General features: G+C 39.0%; 1 protein-coding gene across 3 annotated transcripts; it reads right to left on the bottom strand.

Annotated features, from left to right (window-relative positions):
- Positions 1-41: 41 nt before the first annotated feature.
- On the bottom strand, positions 42-17,873 carry ints6 (integrator complex subunit 6). 3 transcript variants are annotated; one of them, XM_067516456.1, is made up of 18 exons: positions 17,417-17,868; positions 17,200-17,277; positions 16,514-16,663; positions 12,504-12,593; positions 11,574-11,757; positions 8,351-8,476; positions 7,872-8,023; positions 7,245-7,397; positions 5,928-6,060; positions 5,733-5,827; positions 5,528-5,638; positions 4,483-4,698; positions 3,982-4,108; positions 3,689-3,831; positions 3,378-3,561; positions 2,756-3,127; positions 2,508-2,601; positions 42-1,792 (listed from the first exon to the last, which is right to left on the bottom strand). In XM_067516456.1, exons 1-18 carry the CDS (start codon positions 17,525-17,527, stop codon positions 1,699-1,701), a joined length of 2,613 nt encoding a protein of 870 aa, XP_067372557.1. In that variant the 5' UTR covers positions 17,528-17,868; the 3' UTR covers positions 42-1,698. The 3 variants fall into 3 exon arrangements, with proteins under 3 accessions (XP_067372557.1, XP_067372558.1, XP_067372559.1); XM_067516457.1 differs by lacking the exons at positions 42-1,792; positions 2,508-2,601; positions 2,756-3,127; ... (5 more) ...; positions 5,733-5,827; positions 5,928-6,060 and having other exon boundaries at positions 7,291-7,427; positions 17,417-17,869; XM_067516458.1 differs by lacking the exons at positions 42-1,792; positions 2,508-2,601; positions 2,756-3,127; ... (8 more) ...; positions 7,872-8,023; positions 8,351-8,476 and having other exon boundaries at positions 11,580-11,757; positions 12,416-12,593; positions 17,417-17,873.
- Positions 17,874-19,437: the final 1,564 nt, after the last annotated feature.

Genomic DNA, 19,437 nt, shown 5'->3' on the forward strand with positions numbered 1-19,437 from the left:
TTCTGTCTGATATACTTTAAAAATTTACCACAAAAACAGAGTCACATCTTTACAGAACACTTTATTTACATGGCCCTTCACAGTGTAAAATAGAAACTTTATTCATGGAAATACTTACAAAAAGGCCATTTTCCACTGAACATTCTCTTTAAATAGTACTCTAGGGTTATTTACATCTTTACAGTGTATTCAAAATACTCTTTGTGTAGCGGCCTCTTCACAAACAAAAAGAAGTATGGCAGATTTTGGTCCCTGTCCAAGGAGGGAGGGAACGGAAGAGGGCTGTCCTCTGAATCAGAAATCAACTCTTGAACTCTAGACCTTAATTCAGATTCTTTGTGTATATTTGAGAAAATAGCCCTAACCCGAAAAGAAAAAAAAAAAAAATCTGCAGAGTGCTTCTTTTAAATTACATTAAATAAAAACATTCTCAAATGTACACAAGTGCATTCATGATTAAGTGCCAAGAAGTTGGTTTGAGATTCATGGCGGAGAGTTTTCGGGGTTGGGGCGGTTACATCATTTGGCAGCGGCCAGCATGTTAGGAGATGCTGGCTTCCAAGACCTCAGCTCATCAACGCTCCAGGGGACAACAGTGTGTTTTGCACATCAGCTGTTTCAGGCTCAAATTATGATAAAAACTGGGGGTAAAATTTGCTACAATGTTATTGCTGACTATGATGTATTAGTATCAGTTCCTGAGCATTTTTGTCCCTGTATTTCAACATTTGTAACCAATGATGTTGCATCATTCAAAATTATTTTTACTTTGTGTGGCTCTGCAGAAGAACTTTTAAGCATATAAACTCTAGACATAATGAAAACTGTGAAATCATTTTTTTCCTCAGAAAACTGTTCATGCTTAATTTCCCACTCAATTGTCAGTCAGGCAGGCAAACCACAAGTTGACAAATTCAAGATTTGATTTGGACCACGATTCATACCCATGTAAGAGCTGTCAGAGTGCTTCAGTTAATGGAGTGTATAAAGAAAATGTCAACAGTCAACATGATGACAGGTACTCATCCCCCTACAAATGTCTAACATGAAAAGAAAAGTGACTCAATAAAAGCGCACAAGGAGAGAAAAGTGTTTCACTTACATCCCCACTGTATCCTGTTTGACCCTGAGTTGGCTGAAAGTGCGCACACGAGCCTGAACCCTTCATAGACTGCTGGGCTTCCACAAATAAAACGTGGCTGCCATGTGTTTCTTTCTGGAAATGTCCTGCACTCCCTCGTTTACCCCACCTCCCTGCGAGAGACTTATTGTCCCTTATTTGTCACTTAAAAACAATAAACCTAACCAGGAAAGGAGAACATTCTGGGAGAAGAGTTCAGGACAGTTCCACAGATCAGAGAGCAACCACAAAGACATGGTCTAAAGCCCAAATCTCTCATTGCATAGGCAAACTCTTCACCTGCAGCAATAAAATGCTTCCTCACTCTCCATTTTGGATTCATCATCCAGGGTCAACACTGCCAACACATTAGTTCATACCGTGTGTAAACCAACACAACCAATGTTGATTAGATGAAGACGGTCCACTGAAGAGGTGATAGTTTGAGAGCTGGATGCTGCCTTGTCCCATCTCCGAGCTCCCCCCCAACCACATTACAGGAGAGGAGTTTTGGGGATGTGGAGGGTGTAGGGTGGGGGGGTTCATTATCAGTAAGTTGAGTTGGGAGTTAATTAGCTTTAGAGCATCTCCACATGGTTCATGTTATTGGATCTGTTGTGGATCTCTTCTAGGAAATTTTCCAGCTGCTCAATGAGAACCCGCTTCTTGAACCTTTGCACAGAACAAATAATGGTAAATGTAAAAAAAACACACAGATGCAAAGTCCAAAAGGAGCAACAGTTCAGCCTTTTTTTACAGTGGAAAGGAAAAAAAGCAAGAAGTGGCCTCGTTGGAATTACTTGCATTTGTGGTAAAAATTGTTGTAAAGTAAATTTAAGGACAAACACAATCTATTTAAAAGAGGTTAGGGTTACGTTAAGTGTATCTGCCTGACAACAACAAAGGTCTAAACACTGAAGTAAATCTGCTACAGGCTTAAAAAGAAGTTTTGAATATAATCAACCTTCTGGAGTAGGAGCCTAGACTGTTCATATCAAACAGGTGTAGTTCTCTTTCTCATGGTTGTCCTTTTCTGAGTCAGAGCTATGGGAACTATTTCAGGTTATTGCTCCAAAAGCCCCAAAGCAGGTTCAACCAGATAATAAATCCATGAACATGTATGGGTGTGTTCTTGAAAGACAATAAAGTTTAGTATACTTAGCTTTTAGCTTAAGCACAATGTATTTGTCTGTACTTAGATGAAGACCGGTACCATTTATGACTAATTCATGTAGAAAAACTGGTAACACAAATGGTTCACATTCTTTTTCTGTACCACTGTAGCTTTTTACTTGTTGTGAAGGGAGGACCAGGAATTAACTGATCTGATTTGTTCCAAAACACATAATAGCACTGCTGTGATGTCAGAGACGGCTAAACTCTGTACCTGGCTGCCTCTTTGATGATGTTTTGGAGGAAGATGAGCCGAGTGTCCAGAGTACCCTGGATCTGTTTCAGAAGGAGGAATATCTTCTCATAGTCTGAAACAGAAAGAGCATGTGAAATAAGATCAATAGCTTAATTACTGCAGTGCTTCCAAGACACATAAAGCCTTAATGCAATTTTGAAAACAACCAGCTGAATGTACAGTACATATACAGTAAAATGACTAAGGTGACTCCTTATTCCACATACGTCTGCCAGGTTTTCTGATCTCCTTGGTGATGAGTGCCCTTAATTCATTGTTGACCTTTATTGTTTCGTTGTGGATGTGTTTCTTCAGAGCTGCAGGTGTCAGGTAGCGAGGCGGCTGGTCCTCCACCAGTACCAGCTCTGCTCCTCCCTCACTGTCCGGTGACAGCTCACCCACAGGGGGCTGCCCGTTCTCTTCCTCGTCCTGGTGTAGGATGTCCTCTGTGTCTGAGGCTGTGTGGTTTTCAAGGTGGTCAGTGGGCCCCGAGGGATGATCGCCCTCAGAGTCTGAGCTCCTGTCTGAGACGTAGTGGTTCTGATTCATATGGTTGATGATCAAGTCTGGTTCAGGTGTTCCATTGTTCATGTCCATGTCTAAAAGAGCAAAAATATAAAAAAAAATAATAATTGTTTAATTGTCAGATGAGAGAATTCATACATTGACCCTCTGTATGATCAACCAGAACATCTGATTGAACTATTGCTGATTTTTAAACTAGATTTGTTTAATTGCCAATGGGAATACTAAATACTTAAGTCACTCAAAGTTTGAAGCAATCATTAATAAAAACTGAAAACTGATTCAGGTTGGAAACATTCCTGGGTGCTTCCAGGTCATTCTCACCTTCTGTAGGTCGAGGACTGGCAGGGGGCGTTACCGGAGGGGTGTAGGCCCTTCCCAAACGCAGCAGCGGCGACATGCAGCGACGTCTCTTGGGACCTCCACCCTGCATGTTGTTGTCTCCTGGTCTCTTCCCCTTGTTCTGAGGACCTGTCACAAACTCATCTGCTTCGTCAATCATCATGCCCTGAGAGAAAGGTGTGGGAGAATATTAATGAGGAGATTATTTTACATTTATTTGTTAGTCATTTTCCTTTGTCTGTTGTTCATGAAAGAGGATCAAGGTTAGGATTTATACAAGTTGTGGAACGTACCTTCTTGTCCAGTTTGAAGGGGTTGCCAAATGTGTGTAGGCGTTTTGGCTGCTCAGGATCTGCATCTCTAAGAGGCTGAGGAGCAGCTTTGAGGAAGTCCTGATAGTTGCCCATCTGGGCAATTGGCACGCTGTGGAGCTGGTCTGAACAGGAAGTTTACACTTTAAGAGTAATTTATAACAAGGCAACACTCTGCAGTCAGTTTTAGAAGTTTTCATCTTGCCATAATTTTTTGGATGCAGATTTAGATACAACAGCAAATTTCGAACCAATGGACTTGCAGAGTGACTTACCTGAGTCCTGTCCTCTGAGATTGCAGACACTGGTGTTGAGTAGATTCCTCCTCATTCTGCTGAGTTGGTCCAGGATGTGGCTGCGAGGGATATCATAAGGATTCCTGAAGCTCTGAGGTTTTAGGCCCTGATGAGGACATAAGAAAGTGAGGGAACTGCCATGTGAGGGATGTGAGTTAAAATTCCAGCTCCCTTCAAGTCAGAAAAACATAAATATTTCAGATGAAATACTATAAGAGTGTGTGTGTGTCTCTCTCTCTCTCTCTCTCTCTCTCTCTCTCTCTCTATATATATATATTTATAAAAAATATATAAATCAGGCAGGATGAACAGCACAGATGAGTAACCGTGAGATTTGAACAAAGACTTGCTTGACATGACCATGAATTAAATAAAGTAAAATGCAACAGACAACAATTTCACAATATCAATTAGTATAATTATGACTTAGTATTTCTTATTTAGGAAAGCTGAGTATTATCACTAATAATCCATCTTTACCTTGTTTAGCAGTGCCAGATGAAAGCCTTGAAACTCTTTGGGGTTAAGCTCAATGGGCAGAGTCGGAGCTTCTCCTGTTAGACTCTGCAGCTGCTGGATGAAGTCCCTGCGCTGAGCCAGAGATATACCTCCACCCCTCCACCGCACCTTGATGCCAGCATCAGATTGTGGCTTCTTACCAATTAAGGCAATCAGGCGATCATACTCGATTTTTGACTGGCAATGAGAAAAAATTAGGTTATGACAAAAAAAAAAAAAAAAGCTTTCTGTTGTTTCAAGTGTCTTATGTTTAATCTTATTACCTGCCATTTAGCGTTTATTAGCAGTATATAAAATGTAATAAATGCTTCATAACATATTACAATGTAGTTGTAAGAGGAGAGGTTATGGTTATAATGTTTCTAAATGCATATGTACATTTACTTACAGCTCCTCTTGTGTGAAATAGGTTAATATAACACCCAATGAATGACAACATAGTCAAACAGAATTATAATATAATAATCAGTAAACACTTATTTTTTTATATCCACTCTAAACTACATTGTAGTGTGAAGTAAAAGAAAGTATTTATCAGTGTGTATATGCAAAACACCAGGGCATTAACATGTTAGAGATATTACAATCAACACATACTTGTAAATCTACACGTTAATTGTAGATACACGTAAATACAATACAAAATGTAAATACAACACCAGTGTTTCCAGTTCAAAAACGTTTCTCTTTGTTGTCTTACTTTAACGTTACATAATAATTTTTTTTTTAATATCAAAATAAGAGAAACATGCTAAATGCATTTAGGTTTCATTGGATATTAACACAAATTTAAAAAAAAAAAAAAACTACCTTGTAAGAGAAATCCAGATATATCTGGTCTAAGAAGATTAAAAATATACTGTTACCAAGCCTTCCGCTAATTGACAGATAACTGCTTAGTGCTACGAACACACCTCAGCCTGTACTTCCTTTGAACATGCATTAGGAAAACATTTTCTGCAATATGTAAACAAACTGGAATATACACATCAGCTCAACAACCAACCTGTTGGCTGAGCTTCTTCAGATATGAGACCACACTGTAGCTCAGGCCGTACTCCATGTTGTCAGCAAGCAGATTTGGTGCCCCCATGATTCTCAGAGCTTTTCTCAAAGACTACAGAATGAACAAAAAAGTTATATTAGTAAAACATTGTCTATAACTTTAGCATAATCATCAAAAGAAATACACCACAAGGAACTGCACTGACCCCAATATAATAGGGTGGCATGGTCTTCAGATAGTTCTCAAAGGACTGCCGCCATTTGAGGGTTGGCTTGAACTTGTGCACTTTGATCAAGTCGTCTGCAATAAGCAGAATACCAATGTTAAGTGACAAATGGGAGTAACAGTGATGCACGGGGTACAAACAGAGTGATAGGGAGAACAGAGCCTTCAGCCTTACCCAGAAGTGGTAGAAGTACTGGGTAGTTGTACGGCATTACAAAAAGGTTGACACAGTTGAGAGCTGTGCTGGCCTTTAAGTAGCCAAAGGGTTGGCCCAGGTCGCTATACTTGGCACTGTTGCATACAAACACCTAAAAACACAGAAGAAAACATGAATTAATGTGTAGTCTCATTAGAACACATCAAGCACCAAACAAAAATCACATGGCCATTTTTTAAGAAACTTTTATTGTGTGTATTTCTCTTTGATTGGTCAACAATTGATGAAATATAAGCATCTAGAAGATGCATAGCTTGAGCTGAATTTACATGCATCAATATTACTTGTGAGAAATTTGTATACAATGTGTCAAAAAATGAAAAAGACATCTGAACCTAAAAGGTTTCCGGTGTGATTTTTAGGCTAGTGTTTTCACAATTACTAAACTCTGTCAGACATTCAGTGTGGCTACATGGGACATCGCACAGGAAAGACAAACATGTTTAAAGGACACACAGACTTAATAGTATATACAACATAAAATTAAATTATGGACTGCATGCAAATAGGAGAGAAAACTTTACTAGTTCTACATTGTCATTGTAGTAGTTCAATACATGTTCAGTTAGGTCTGAGGGTTGTTGCAAGGAAATCCCAAAATAAAAAGTTATATTTGCTTTTCATCGGTGTATATTCACCTGTCCTTCAAGCTGAGTGGTTGTTAGTGTTGCTGTGGTAATGTTAGATTTATGGTTAGCATTGAAACATGCCTTTTATAAACATAAATGATATTAGCATGCCAACTTATATCCTTTAACACTGTTAGCACACTAACACATTAATTACCTTCATTTGCTTATAATTCTAATTATAGTGACCAATACATTGAGAGTTTGGACAGAGTTTGTAAATCAGGGTTTGAATCAGGGGCTGTGGCTCCGGCGGAAGAAAAGGTTATCTGCCATCTGCAGATCAGGCCGTGCAATCCCCAGCTCCACCAGGCCATGTGTTGAAGTGTCCTTGAGCAAGACACTGAACCCCATGTCGCTCCCGTGAGTGTGTCCCCCAAGTGTTTGCCAAATGACTGTGTAATCTAATCTATGAAACCCTGAAGGTTTCCGTATAGTCTCAACTAGACCACAGAAAATACAGTTAAACATCTAATGCTGCACTTTATCGCAATCACATCACAATGAAAAGGCACGAGAGAGAATGAATGAAAGAATGAACCATCAGCTGCAAATGTTAAAGCATTAAGGATTTCAGGTTAACGTTGAAGTTCTTCCTCCTCCAGTGTTAGTTTGTGTGTGTTATTTTGTGGTTTTGGTGCTGTACCTGCCAGCAGGTGTGCGGGGACTTCCTCTCTAAAATGTACTGTGTGAGGGGCGACGGTTCCAGCTCATACTTGTCAAAGGGCACCTTGTCTATCACCATGGGCTCAGCGTCAAGACAGGAGAAACGTACGTGGGGATGTGCCGAACGTGGGGGCTGGGTGGGTCACAGAGGTGGAGGCAGATACTGTTACAGTACATGTTAAAACACATTACAAGAAAATTGCACTTAAAATATGTAAATGTAAACAAACTGTTACACTGAATGATGCATTTTTGGATACAAATAAATGTAGATTAAACATTCAACTGTGCTGCCACCTGTTCAGTCACATACTGTACTTTTGTTGAGCTATGTAATATTTTCAGTTATTTTCACTTTTTCCTGCTTTACTCCATTATTATTCTAACTGATTTTTTTATGTTGAGTATCCATGCAAAGCAAAAATACTTTGCAATGTAATTAAATTACATTAAACTACATAGAGCATTCTTTGCAATCTTCTGTATAGCCTTAGGAAATTTCTGTTGTTGCCAAATGTATTAAATATGAATGCAAGAAATGCAGTTAAGACCTTAGAGGATAGTAGATATTATGAATAGCATTTTCAATCCATGTGAAGGTTCTTACCAGTGTAGGGGAGTTTTGGTCTGGCCAGAAGGCCTCAGGGATAGGCCAATGTCCAATAGGAACACCGGTTTTAGGGTTGGGTCGTACATAGATTAACTTGTGACAGCAATGCCAAGGCTGTGGACAAGCCTTCATCACCTCAGCTGGAGCATCTGTAGAGAACCACGGAGGAGAGTTTTGCTTGACAGGTAAAACAACAGCAGCTCAGACAAGAAAGTGTTTGTGAGACTTTAACACAACAATATGTTTTAATAAGCTGAATGTCTGTGTAGGCACAATATGAGCATGGGGATTCAAACTTTGACAACCACCAGATTTTTTTTAACAACAGCAAATAAATAAAGTGGGGCAGATTAAAAACAGTGTTTAGGAAGAGAGCGAAGAGATTCTCAGATGCAGTGCAGCTGTTCTCAACAAGTTCTTTCTTCTAAATAAAAGGAGGAGCAAATTTCCTTAGGACAAACAGAGGTGTCACTTACCTTCTAGTGGAGGTGGGTCAGGCCCCGTTTTCTCAAAATTTATCACCACTCCGCTCTGAATTTTCTGCACCAGAGACTCCAGACACTGGTTCAACATGCGCTGAGAAAACACACTATAGGAACGTCCTGCAACACACAAAGTTGCATGTATTTATTCCATTTGCCACTTGGGGGCAGCAGCAAAAAAAAAAAAAAAAAAAAGCTCCTGACTTCTTGTCACCTTATTTCATCTATCCTGGGGTTAACTTAGCACACGTTTGCCTATTTACAGATCCATCAGTTCTGGAGAAACAGTATCATCTATCTGAAAATGTGCTTCTGTGCTAATGAGCGCTAATCCAACATTCATTCCCTTTTCCATCTGGTTTTGGCCTCCAAGTCCTTAGAAAAATGTCACCCCAGCTGCAAAGTGTTTCACTTTCCTCACCAGCTGGTGTCACTTTGTCTGCCGTTTGGTGCTTGGCAGGTAGTGTTTAGTCAGTTTATTAACGCTTATTTGCTGAACAGGTGGTACTGGATTAAGACCAAATTACAGTGTAAACAAGCTATGAAAAGTAAATAATGACCTAAAAGAGGCTCAAAAGCTCAATGCAGTGGAGGGGAATCTACAGAAATGCGCGATAATTGTCTGTGTGTTTATCCCACCGAGTAACCACTTACTTGTGCAGTCAAGATTCAATTAAATCCACAGTTAATAAGGTACTAATAAGGAAATCTTTAAGATACAAAATACAGTATGCTTGAAATTTAAGAACTAAAATTGAAATTTTAACACGGATTATATTGGTCTGACTTAATGCAGTGAGTTCATTTGAATGAAATGTGCGATTAGATAAATCAAAGCAACATAGAAATTAAGTTCTTAAAATGTACACAAACAATTTCTGGAAAGAAGTAGCGTACATGATAGCTAGTTAAGTAGTTTACTATATTACTAGCTTACAAAATTTAAGTTTTACAAATAATTCAGAGAAGAAATAACATTAGTATTTGACAATGTAAAAAAAAAAAAAAGCTTTAAATTCCAAGACTTTCTGAGGATGATCAGTGTCTATATCTGTCCCTATTCTTTAGATAAATAACTACCTGAATAGCTAAAGTAAAGCCAAATCAATCTAGACATACTGTTTACTGTATTACTATTCTGATCCACTTACACATACTAATTAAGTCCAATTTCAATCTCTTATACTAAAAATATTCCTAAACACCATTTAAATGTAAAGTGCTCACTGTCTCATATAAAACACTGCAGTTTCTGAATTTATATACTCAGTGCACTCTAAATTGTCCTCTACTTAACATGGGGCAGAATCAGTCGTTTACAAAATGGATGCAAAAATGTACATTTGCATGAAATGGAGCTCTAAAGCTCTGAATTTGCTTTAGTTGTCACGGCGTCAGAGGAAGAACAGTCAAAGCCACACAAGTACAGACCGTGAGTAAGATGGTGTCATATAAAGCTATAACTGATCAGTCTAATTCAGTCTTCTCCCCATTTACTGCCTTCAACTTCACCTTTTGTGACCCTACTATGCACCCATTTATTCACACATTTCAAAAGGCAGTGGCTTTGTGTCAGGTCTGCCATCAGCAGTAATAGACAGGCAGCATGTACTATAGACTGTCAGTGACAATGGAGCTGTGTCATGTTCTGCATTCAGCACCACTGACTGCTACAGAGCTTCAATGTGCTCTGGTGTGTTTGTGTGTGTGTGTGTGTGTGTGTGTGTGTGTGTGTCCTAACCAGCCATTGCCATCGCTCTGGTCTGTTCTTCCTGCCAGCTGTTTCCACAATCGGGCAGGAAAAAGAAGAAATAAAAGTCTACATCTATGTGGAGGCTCTTTAAAACAGGTAGGTAGGCAGTCAGGGTTTGGAAGGGTTTGAAAGTATGGTGATGGGTGTAGGAGTGGGACAAAGACAGTTCTAATTTCTGCAGAAGTACACTTGAACAAAGCACTTAAATTCTTCATAGCTCCTACAGACCTGCACAGAAGTAAAACTACACCATGCCACATTTTTCCTGGGTTATTCATTTTTCACTGTGAAACTTGTAAACACAACTAACTTTTCAACATTGAGCAAGACAGTGCTAAGTCGGAGCTCTAGGTGGTATCTCACTGAAATGAAAAAACGCTACCACGGCAATCTTTCAATCCATCTGCCTTTTTCTTAAAAATTTTTTTTTTTAAAAAAATCTATTATTTTCCCATTTCTTTGTAGTAATGGTGATGATTCATCAGCTGGGCTACAGAATGTATTATCAAACATCTATTTCGATGTAGTGTTATAAATACTTGCCCCAGCATGTTCCACGGGGTTGTGTTGTAGAAATTGGGCCCGTGTCATTCCCAAGAGGAATATGTCTATATGTTTGTCGAAAATAGAATCATTATGCATCTAATTACAAAATCATTAAGGGTACAAAATTAAATCTATTATGCTAATCTGAACAGCCACAAGTGGCATTAAATATCCTATTACAAAGACTAAAAATCTTAATTTGTTATTTTAACTGATGTCTGAAGAAAAGAACTGATGAAAACAGAGATTATGTAGTCTTGTTTCTGGTGCTCTTGTATCTAGTAAGTTAGAATAACATACTCTTTAATGTACAAATGCTTTGTGGATAAATTAAGATAATTGGAAATGTTGGTTATTTAATATGTACAACCTAGCTGTTTGATCTGATTTATGTCACTTTGTGTCTTGCAAGCCTACAGTAAGCAACTTTATCATTAGTACCTAAAACTGGAGCTATTAATACAATGTCAAACTATTCCTTGTTTTGGTACTAATAAACATAATGGGTGTTTGGGTTTTTTTAAGAGTTTACAAGCAGTATTTTTGTAATGCAGAGGACGGGTTAAGACTGGGAAGAATGCACCCTAAATCTCATCGCTACATTGATGTGTAATAGAGGTGTGACACTAAATCAGCCGAGTAGTCATTTACATGTCCCTGCCTGTTAAATGCCATTATCTCATACACTCTGAAAACCTGACAGCAAACCTGTTATAAACTGCAGGAACAAAGCGTATTGCAACGTAGGCAGTTTTCTCAGAGTTTAGAGAAATCCTGACAGATACAGAAAACAAAATAAAACTATTTAAAAGCAGAGACAAGACAGACAAGCAAACTAACAAAGTGAGGCTCAGTTTAGGCAATGCATTCCACAAAGCACATATTCACCAGACACCTGGTTGTATTCAGTCCTCCTACCTCCAGTGACCTCACACATGGGGGTGATGGGAGAATCGTCAGGTGGGACTCCTCCGAGGGGTTCAGGCTCCACAGAGGCATTGCCAGGGATCCGCAGCACCAGAGCAAACAGACGCTGGTCCCAGCGGAAGGGCTCCTTGGTCAGCTCACTGCCCGGCAGCGGGGTGGTCAGAGGCAGATGGAGCTGAACAGAGGAAGGAAAAAGAGGTTTGAGTCCAAATGAAATTACTTGTAACAGGAATTAGTCTAGATTCTGTTTTAGGCAGTTGCTGGATTTTTTTTTTTTTTTTTTAGAATTAGGTTTTTAATTGCCTGCAATATCTAAGTATTATCCCTTTACAGTGACATGATCCTCACTATCATACTGTCCCTTGAATACAGATTGTTTATTTTTAATGGGCAGCAGAGACCCTTAATTGTCCAAAGAGCTGCAATTAAAGTCAAACTTCCCTTCCAAACATCACTTGGTAACTTGCCCGGTGTGCACAGGCACAAGCCTGGAATTATCACAAAGGCCAGAAATTAGATGGTGGCCTCAGAACCAAGGATTTAATTGTATGTGTCTGACCTGCACATATTTTTCTTTTCAAGCTACAAAACTAATGACATGTTTAACAAAATTCTGTTCAATTCAAACAGAGGATTGGTAGAAACCAATGTGACAGCTTAAACTTACTTATGGTTTCTATCATTTATCTAAAGTTAAGAGAGGTAAGACATGTGGGACTGGTTTGTATCATACACTACTAGGATGATAATATATTTTATAACATTGGCCTAAATATTGATAGATAATAGATAATGGTTTAATTGAAGTAACAGTGTTAAAATGAACACTGTACAATTAGAGACTGTAGTTGTCATCCAACCAAGCAGGAAGCAGTCCTGATTGGCCGGGACCCCTCGCCTCCATGGAGAATGCTGGCTGACCTCATCTTGGACTCCGCCACTGCTGGTCAACTTGTTGCCGTCAGTGATGGCGATTATGATGGCTGGTTCGAGGAAAAAGGGATTCCTTCCCTGAAAAGGGGGGGGGGAAGGAAGTATTCATATTAAAGAGCCAACAAAAGCAACATACCAAATTAAAAATTGCATTTATAGAAGCCAGGCACAGAATTCATATTAAAATGTAGCACCTGTATATTTATGGCACTTTAACTTCAGTGGCAGAAATAAGCACATTTAAGATTTCATTTTATGGACAACTTACTGAGGACCTATTTTAAGCATGTCTGTGTGTGAAAGAGAAAACCTTGACTCCAGGGAATAATAAATAGAAGCAAAAAGAGCAGTCTTTAGTACAGAGGGACTACATCTATTCCTCCTAGACAAGTATTAGTGTCTACCTGCAGTATATATTCACTCTATCCACCACGATGGAACATTTCCTGAGGATCTATAGGAAACCTTTTTTATTTGCTAGATCTCACAATATTTCCTGACATCAGCACACATCCACACTGATAAAATGAAATTGGAGCAGCACTGCATTTATCACTATGCATCAACCCTGTGGCGATCTCAAAGGCCACAGAATAACTTTGTGAGTTAACAGTGGAAAACCCCAATGTAGCTCAACACATCCTGTAAGTGCCCAGCACCTCACTACAGATTCACACAGAATTCATAAAGGCCATCCTGTTCTGACAGTGGTGCAATTATTAATAGATCTGGACCAACACAGTTTGGACTCAACCTGCAGGTTTTGGTTTCTGCTGAATGATGAATCTGTCCAGTTCTACAAACAGCCCAAAGTAAACAGAGTAGGATACTACCAAGATCCACTGTATTGTAGGTATCTATGACAACCTGACTTCCCCCCCCCCTCCCTCATGAAAGTCCCTTTATTATATCGGGAACTTTCTCGCTAAGGAGTAGGAAATGAGGCTAATTTGCCTAGTGATGGTTTAATATGTCACATGAGCTCACTTAGCTTCCCTGCTATGCAATTAGGTGTTTGTCACAAAAGAGCATGATACATTTATTAACATTAGACTCTGAGACACTGTATCAGTCTAAACCAACAAGACAGAATCAGGGAACTGTGCTCCTATAATCTGGCAAGCCAGTGTATTCATATATATATATGTATCATCATTTGTAAAGCTAAATACTTCAATATAGCTCATTGACAGAAAAAAATTATCTATTTCGCTAAACATTTGCTGCTTCTGGCTTCTCAAATGTGTGTATTTGCATTTTACATTACCTTATGTGACAATAAAATGACTAACTACAAATTCGGGGTTATGTGACTGCTAAAACAACCATTTTATAACATCATCAGGGATGGACATTTTTCAGTATTTTTTTGACAAGTTACAGACCAACCTAATTGAGATTAGTCAAGCAAATAATTGAAACATACAACAATAAACACAATCATTAAACCTGATCATAAGTGAATCTGTCAATGCAGTCAGAAAGAGTAAAGCCCATCTGAAACAGCAGGATGTCTGAGCTGCTAACACAACGCCAGACTGATGGAGATCCATTACAGCCCTGTTTATCACCCCTGCTGACATGTTAACGTACGACCAAACATCATCGGTCATATCATTTCCTCACTCTCATCCTTTCCTGCCCTCTCCATCTTCTGCCCTTTCATTGCTTTCTAAATGAAACTGCAATCAGTGTCAGGAATATGCGCTGGCGTGCTCCCTCTCTAGCTCCATACCCCTCTTCACCTCCCATGGGAGAGTCATCTCAGATGCCTGGCAACCTGGAGGGCTCTTTGTTACTGTAGAGAGAGGGCAAAATTAACTCCCCCAACAGGCTTAGTCCCCTTTGTCTTCCCTATCTTTAGCTCGCTATACCAGTGAACACCTTTTCACCTTCAGCACAGTGGGTGAGGATGAGGATGGAAAAAAATTAATAAATCAAAGTCCACTTTTCGTTATAAATTGGTGAACGTTTGACAAATGCAGGGACTAAGGAGTTATAACAATAGGCCCTTTAAATACAACACCAACAAAACACAGTTTACTGCATCACTTTTGTTGGGCTTTGTTTTACAGCAGTTGAAGTAATTTAAGTTTGAAAGACATACGACAGAAAGTGAATGCAGCCATCAGAGCGCTAATGAAACCTGAAAAGTCAGTTCAGACTGTTTAAAGAAAAGCTGCAACATAAAAACAGTTTTGCTCATAAACTTTTCAAGTTAATAGGGAAAAAAGAAACCCATGGTCTGCTGTAATAAAACAATTATCGGTATGTATGGAGTAATGTTGACCACATACACTGTTCATAAACATTATTCTAAAATCCAGAAATCCACCTTTTTCAAATCCTTTTAAATAGCCATTCTAGCAAACCAATTAGATGTCACCAATGCACCATTTTATTCCAAAAATTGTCATTTAATCAATAGAATAAAAGCTATCAACAAAAATGCTAAATTGTTAGCAGATTCTTTTTTAAATTACACTATTTACTAGTAATAACAACATCAGTTGTATGAAAGCCAAAAAAGGGAGTGAACCCTCTAGTCTGAAACTGACCTTTGAGTTGGCCAAAAAAAGGGCACAGGAGAGAGAACTGGTCATTACATTTTAATTATTACTGTCACTCATCACAGGTCATGGTGACTGGTGAAGGACACTTTAACATTGACCTCAGCATGTGCTATTAGTAGGCACATGTTTGTGTCCATATTTTATCTCTGAGCCTGACAGCAGACATGGAATTTGACATTTAAACTCCCAGAGAGTATCTGACATGCATTATGTATGCTGTATGTATGCATTACCCTAAATGATAGAGATCTTCAATTTGTTACCAAGAAAGTGCTAGTTAAACATTAATGATTGGTCCCATCCTCCTCACTTGTCGCCCATACGGGAAAACAGACATGGAGATCCGGTAACAACCACAGGCACTCAAACTCACCTAGCAGTCAAACTGGGTATGGACTAGACGTGCCCAGTTTTTATTAATAAAGACCATCCTGTTCATCTGACAGAAAGCGGCACCTGACTTTAACACAAGAGTCTTACAGATGACATGTGCTACATCCCCTGGGAGCAGTTTCCTGCTATTTTCTTATTACTGAGACAAAATCATTATTGAACCATTCTGGTCATTTTGTGTTACACTACTGAATATATAGCATGATGAAAGACAACTCTGCCATGTGTATCAGACAACTAATTACATTAACATGTGAGTAATGAGTAGATTTTTCCAATCTACACTAAGAAACTGTTTATTAGATCCACTGGATTTAAATTAAAATAAATCATTTAGACCTGAAATAAATTCTATCATTATAAAAAGGTTAAACTGTAATGTTCAGTTTTATATTTTATGGGGAAGTAATGAATCAGTGTTATAGTGATTATGAATGCTGAACTGATGAGAACTGTTTTGAATATTTTGTCCCCACATTTATATGTTAATGAGTGGATATTTCTTAGTAAAACAAAATTAAACACTGCCTCAAAGTAACTAAACACCTTGAAATTTCAACTGAACTATGCAATATAATCCTTATTAAAGGCAGCTTATGCCACTTTAGTGTGAATCCGTTTTAGGGAAATGTACATAATACATCTAAGACTGGAAGAGTTCCTCCATTTTTTCAAATATAATTCCTGGCCATAGTATATTTTGAAGCTAATGTACAGCTTAAATTTTTTATATGGATAAAAATATTTGCAAGACGATATCCATGATTTAAGACCAAAGTCAAAAATTACCAAATGAATAGTGACGTCAATAGCAGTTACTGAAAATAATGTCTTCCTGATTTTTTTTTTTTGTTTTTTACTTTCAGTTATGTTTGTGTCGTGAACACATGACTGAACGTGTTGGGTCACAGTTTGCAGGTGGTTGATGCTTGTAAGACTGGGGGTAGGTGAAGGGGATTGTGGGGTGAGAGGGGACTCGGAGGGTAAACACTTCATAAATTGGATTTTCTCGCTCTCTTCAGTACTACATACCTGTCCATAGTTGTCTATCCCAGTCACTAATCTATTGAGATTAAGTAAATCAAAAGCGGTCCTCAAGGACTGGCCAATAGTTGTGAGTCCAGTTGCTTGAAGGTTCCTCAGCTCTGTCATAAATGTGGCATGGCTCTCTTTCCATCCAGCCTTAAAAACAAAACATTAGGTTATTAATATGCACAAAGATAAATAGCCACCACAGTGTTGTGAGCACTAGACAACTTCTAAAGAAATAAATGGTTAACTAGGATTTATTCACTATGATGTGGTTCTGATAAACATCTATATAAATGTCACCTTTTCACTGCAGCCAAGACTTTGTTCAGATGTCATCAGCCTGGGTTCATAAATTACAAAGTGGCAAAGTCGCCATGTTTGCCATAACTAAAGCGGCAATTTGGCCTAAACAAGTAAAGTAGGCTAGTCTGTCACCCCCCCCACCCCTCCTCCTCCTCCGCGGTCCACCCCCCCCCCCCCCCCCCCACATATCACCTCGCTGTATAAATAACACCCAGAGTTCCTTGCTGCTCACATTGAAACAAAATGTCGGCCATGTTTTAAAAGGGGTATGAAAGCTCCTCCTGAAGATTTTCTCTACACAATTGATGTAGTGATCACAACGTGGTGGAGCGATGGAAGGACAGCAATGTAAAGCTTGGACATGACCCGAAAACAAACTCTACCTTTATCCCGAACGGAACGTCTTCAAAATTTACCAACATATACCGGTCCCCTCGGCTCGCAGGATCTCTCCCTCTGAGCTGTGGAAATAGTAGAGAATTATTTACGGTTATCGAGAGATCAGCGTTGACAGGCGAGCTTGCAACAGTACAATGATGATCTGAACCGCAATCCCGGTTCGGGATCTCCCAATATTAGTGTGTCCCGTGGTTACAGTACCTTCATAAAAGTCTCAACAGCGCCTTTTGCTATGTCCAGATAGGTAGTGCCCAGATGGGTGCGCTGGTTCATTGAAGCGGACGTGTCTATCAGAAAAAGTAAAACGGGCATTGTGATGGTAATGACACGTTCTGCATGGACTTGGTGTCAGTACAACCGGCCAAAACGCAAAAAAATCTTTTGTTCTCCTGCCGCCTGTATCACCTCTCAGCTAGCTGGCTAGCTAGCTGGCTAACTGTCTGTCTCACACATTCTTTCAAAAAAGTGTAAGAATAGTGAGTGTAGAAGCCCTTTCCGGGCAAACTAAACTAAAAACCTCAAACCCTAGGGGCAGGTTATTGATTCACGAGGGATTTTGATAATTTTTACAATATTTTGCAAATATTCCTAAGTTTCATAGTAACAAAGTTCCCCCTCACAGTGAGTCCCTGCTTCTCCCTACACTGAATGCGCTGTGTCTTGGCCAGTGGTTTTAACCTAAACTCCGCGCCTGACCCCGCCTCCCAAGCGGTCTTTCAGCATCACATGCACAAGTACTCGCTCATCATTGGCTGGCCGAAGCCCCTCATTAACATATCCAAATAAGGCGAAAGCTGAGCGTCTCGTGCGCATGCTTGCTTGCCTGAGAGGCAGGAATGTAAGGAAAAGATTCTGTACATACATTACATGTTTAAAAATTACAACAGAAATAGCGACGCAATCTTTTTTTGGGACCCTTACCGCAGTTGTTTAATCCGGTATCATGTAGGAACGGGTCTGTGTCGGTCCTGGGGGCCGATTACATAATCAACATTTACTTCATCATATGCACGGGCGTGGGCTACTGTGAAAGACAACACCAACCCAACTATAGGGAAAAAACAAAATTCAAAGATTGACAAAATTCAACACTAAGCAGTGAAATATTAACCCAGGAATGCACCCAGAGCACACACAAACTACTCGCTGGCACTGGGGCACTTGGTTTTCATGTGATGACCAAATAAAGACAGCCTTTTCTACGAAACGATCTGAAAGAAAACAGGTTTAGTTGAATCGTCGCTGCAAGGGTTTGACTCCCATACACTGCAGATCAAAGATGGGTCTACTTTGTCTTTGTCCCACATGTCTGCAATACGTTACAATTTTTCTTCAAAAACATCATGAATGCAAACTATTATTACAAAGGGCTTTTATACGGGAGGTTTATTAAAATGGTGGGCGGAGTTTTGTTTCTTACTATCAGTTTTGGCTTTATACAATGATCTATAGTTATGTCACATCACATGTCTCAACTAACACTTGAGAAAGATTATGTTATTTAGCTACAAAAGGCAACACATCGATCTGACTGATCTGGGTCCACTCTTATTGCCACATGACATTCAACCAGACGTACACGATTGGGCAACACAATTTACATAATGTAGCTCCTTGGAAAATATCATCACTTCCGCAAAATAAGAAAAAACCATCCGGTGATAGCGATAGCTAAGAGGAGGAAGGTCTATTGCTTCTTGTTTGACAGAGTTCTTTACAGCAACACGCGAACAAAAGTTCATTTTCCGGTGTCACTGAAACGTTTTTCAAAATAAAGGGGTATATAAACCACATTTATCACCAATGAATAATGACAATACAATAATAATAATAATAATAATAATAATAATAATAATAATAATAATAATGTATACATTACTGTTGAACAGCTGAACAGAAACTGGCGCGTGCTATTGTTTTTCAGTGTCTTGTGTACAGATACTTGGACAAGTTGTATTGATGTTTATTATTAGTGTCAACCATGCAATGTAAAAAAAAGTTGAAAAAGTGCCTGCTATAGCCCAGCTTCCAAACATTCTGTATTTATGTTTTCATGTCTTATATTTTATTCTAGTTTTATTGTAGTTTAGTATAATGGTCTATGATGAAATGTAACAAATATTCACATTTAAGAGACTAGAACCAGCAAATATTTGACACTGTATTAACGAAACAGTTGCTGATATTTTCTACTAATTATTGCTGCCACACTAAATATTTTA

This window comes from Channa argus, chromosome 9, assembly GCF_033026475.1.
Source record: "Channa argus isolate prfri chromosome 9, Channa argus male v1.0, whole genome shotgun sequence".
In the NCBI taxonomy this organism is placed as follows: domain Eukaryota; kingdom Metazoa; phylum Chordata; class Actinopteri; order Anabantiformes; family Channidae; genus Channa; species Channa argus.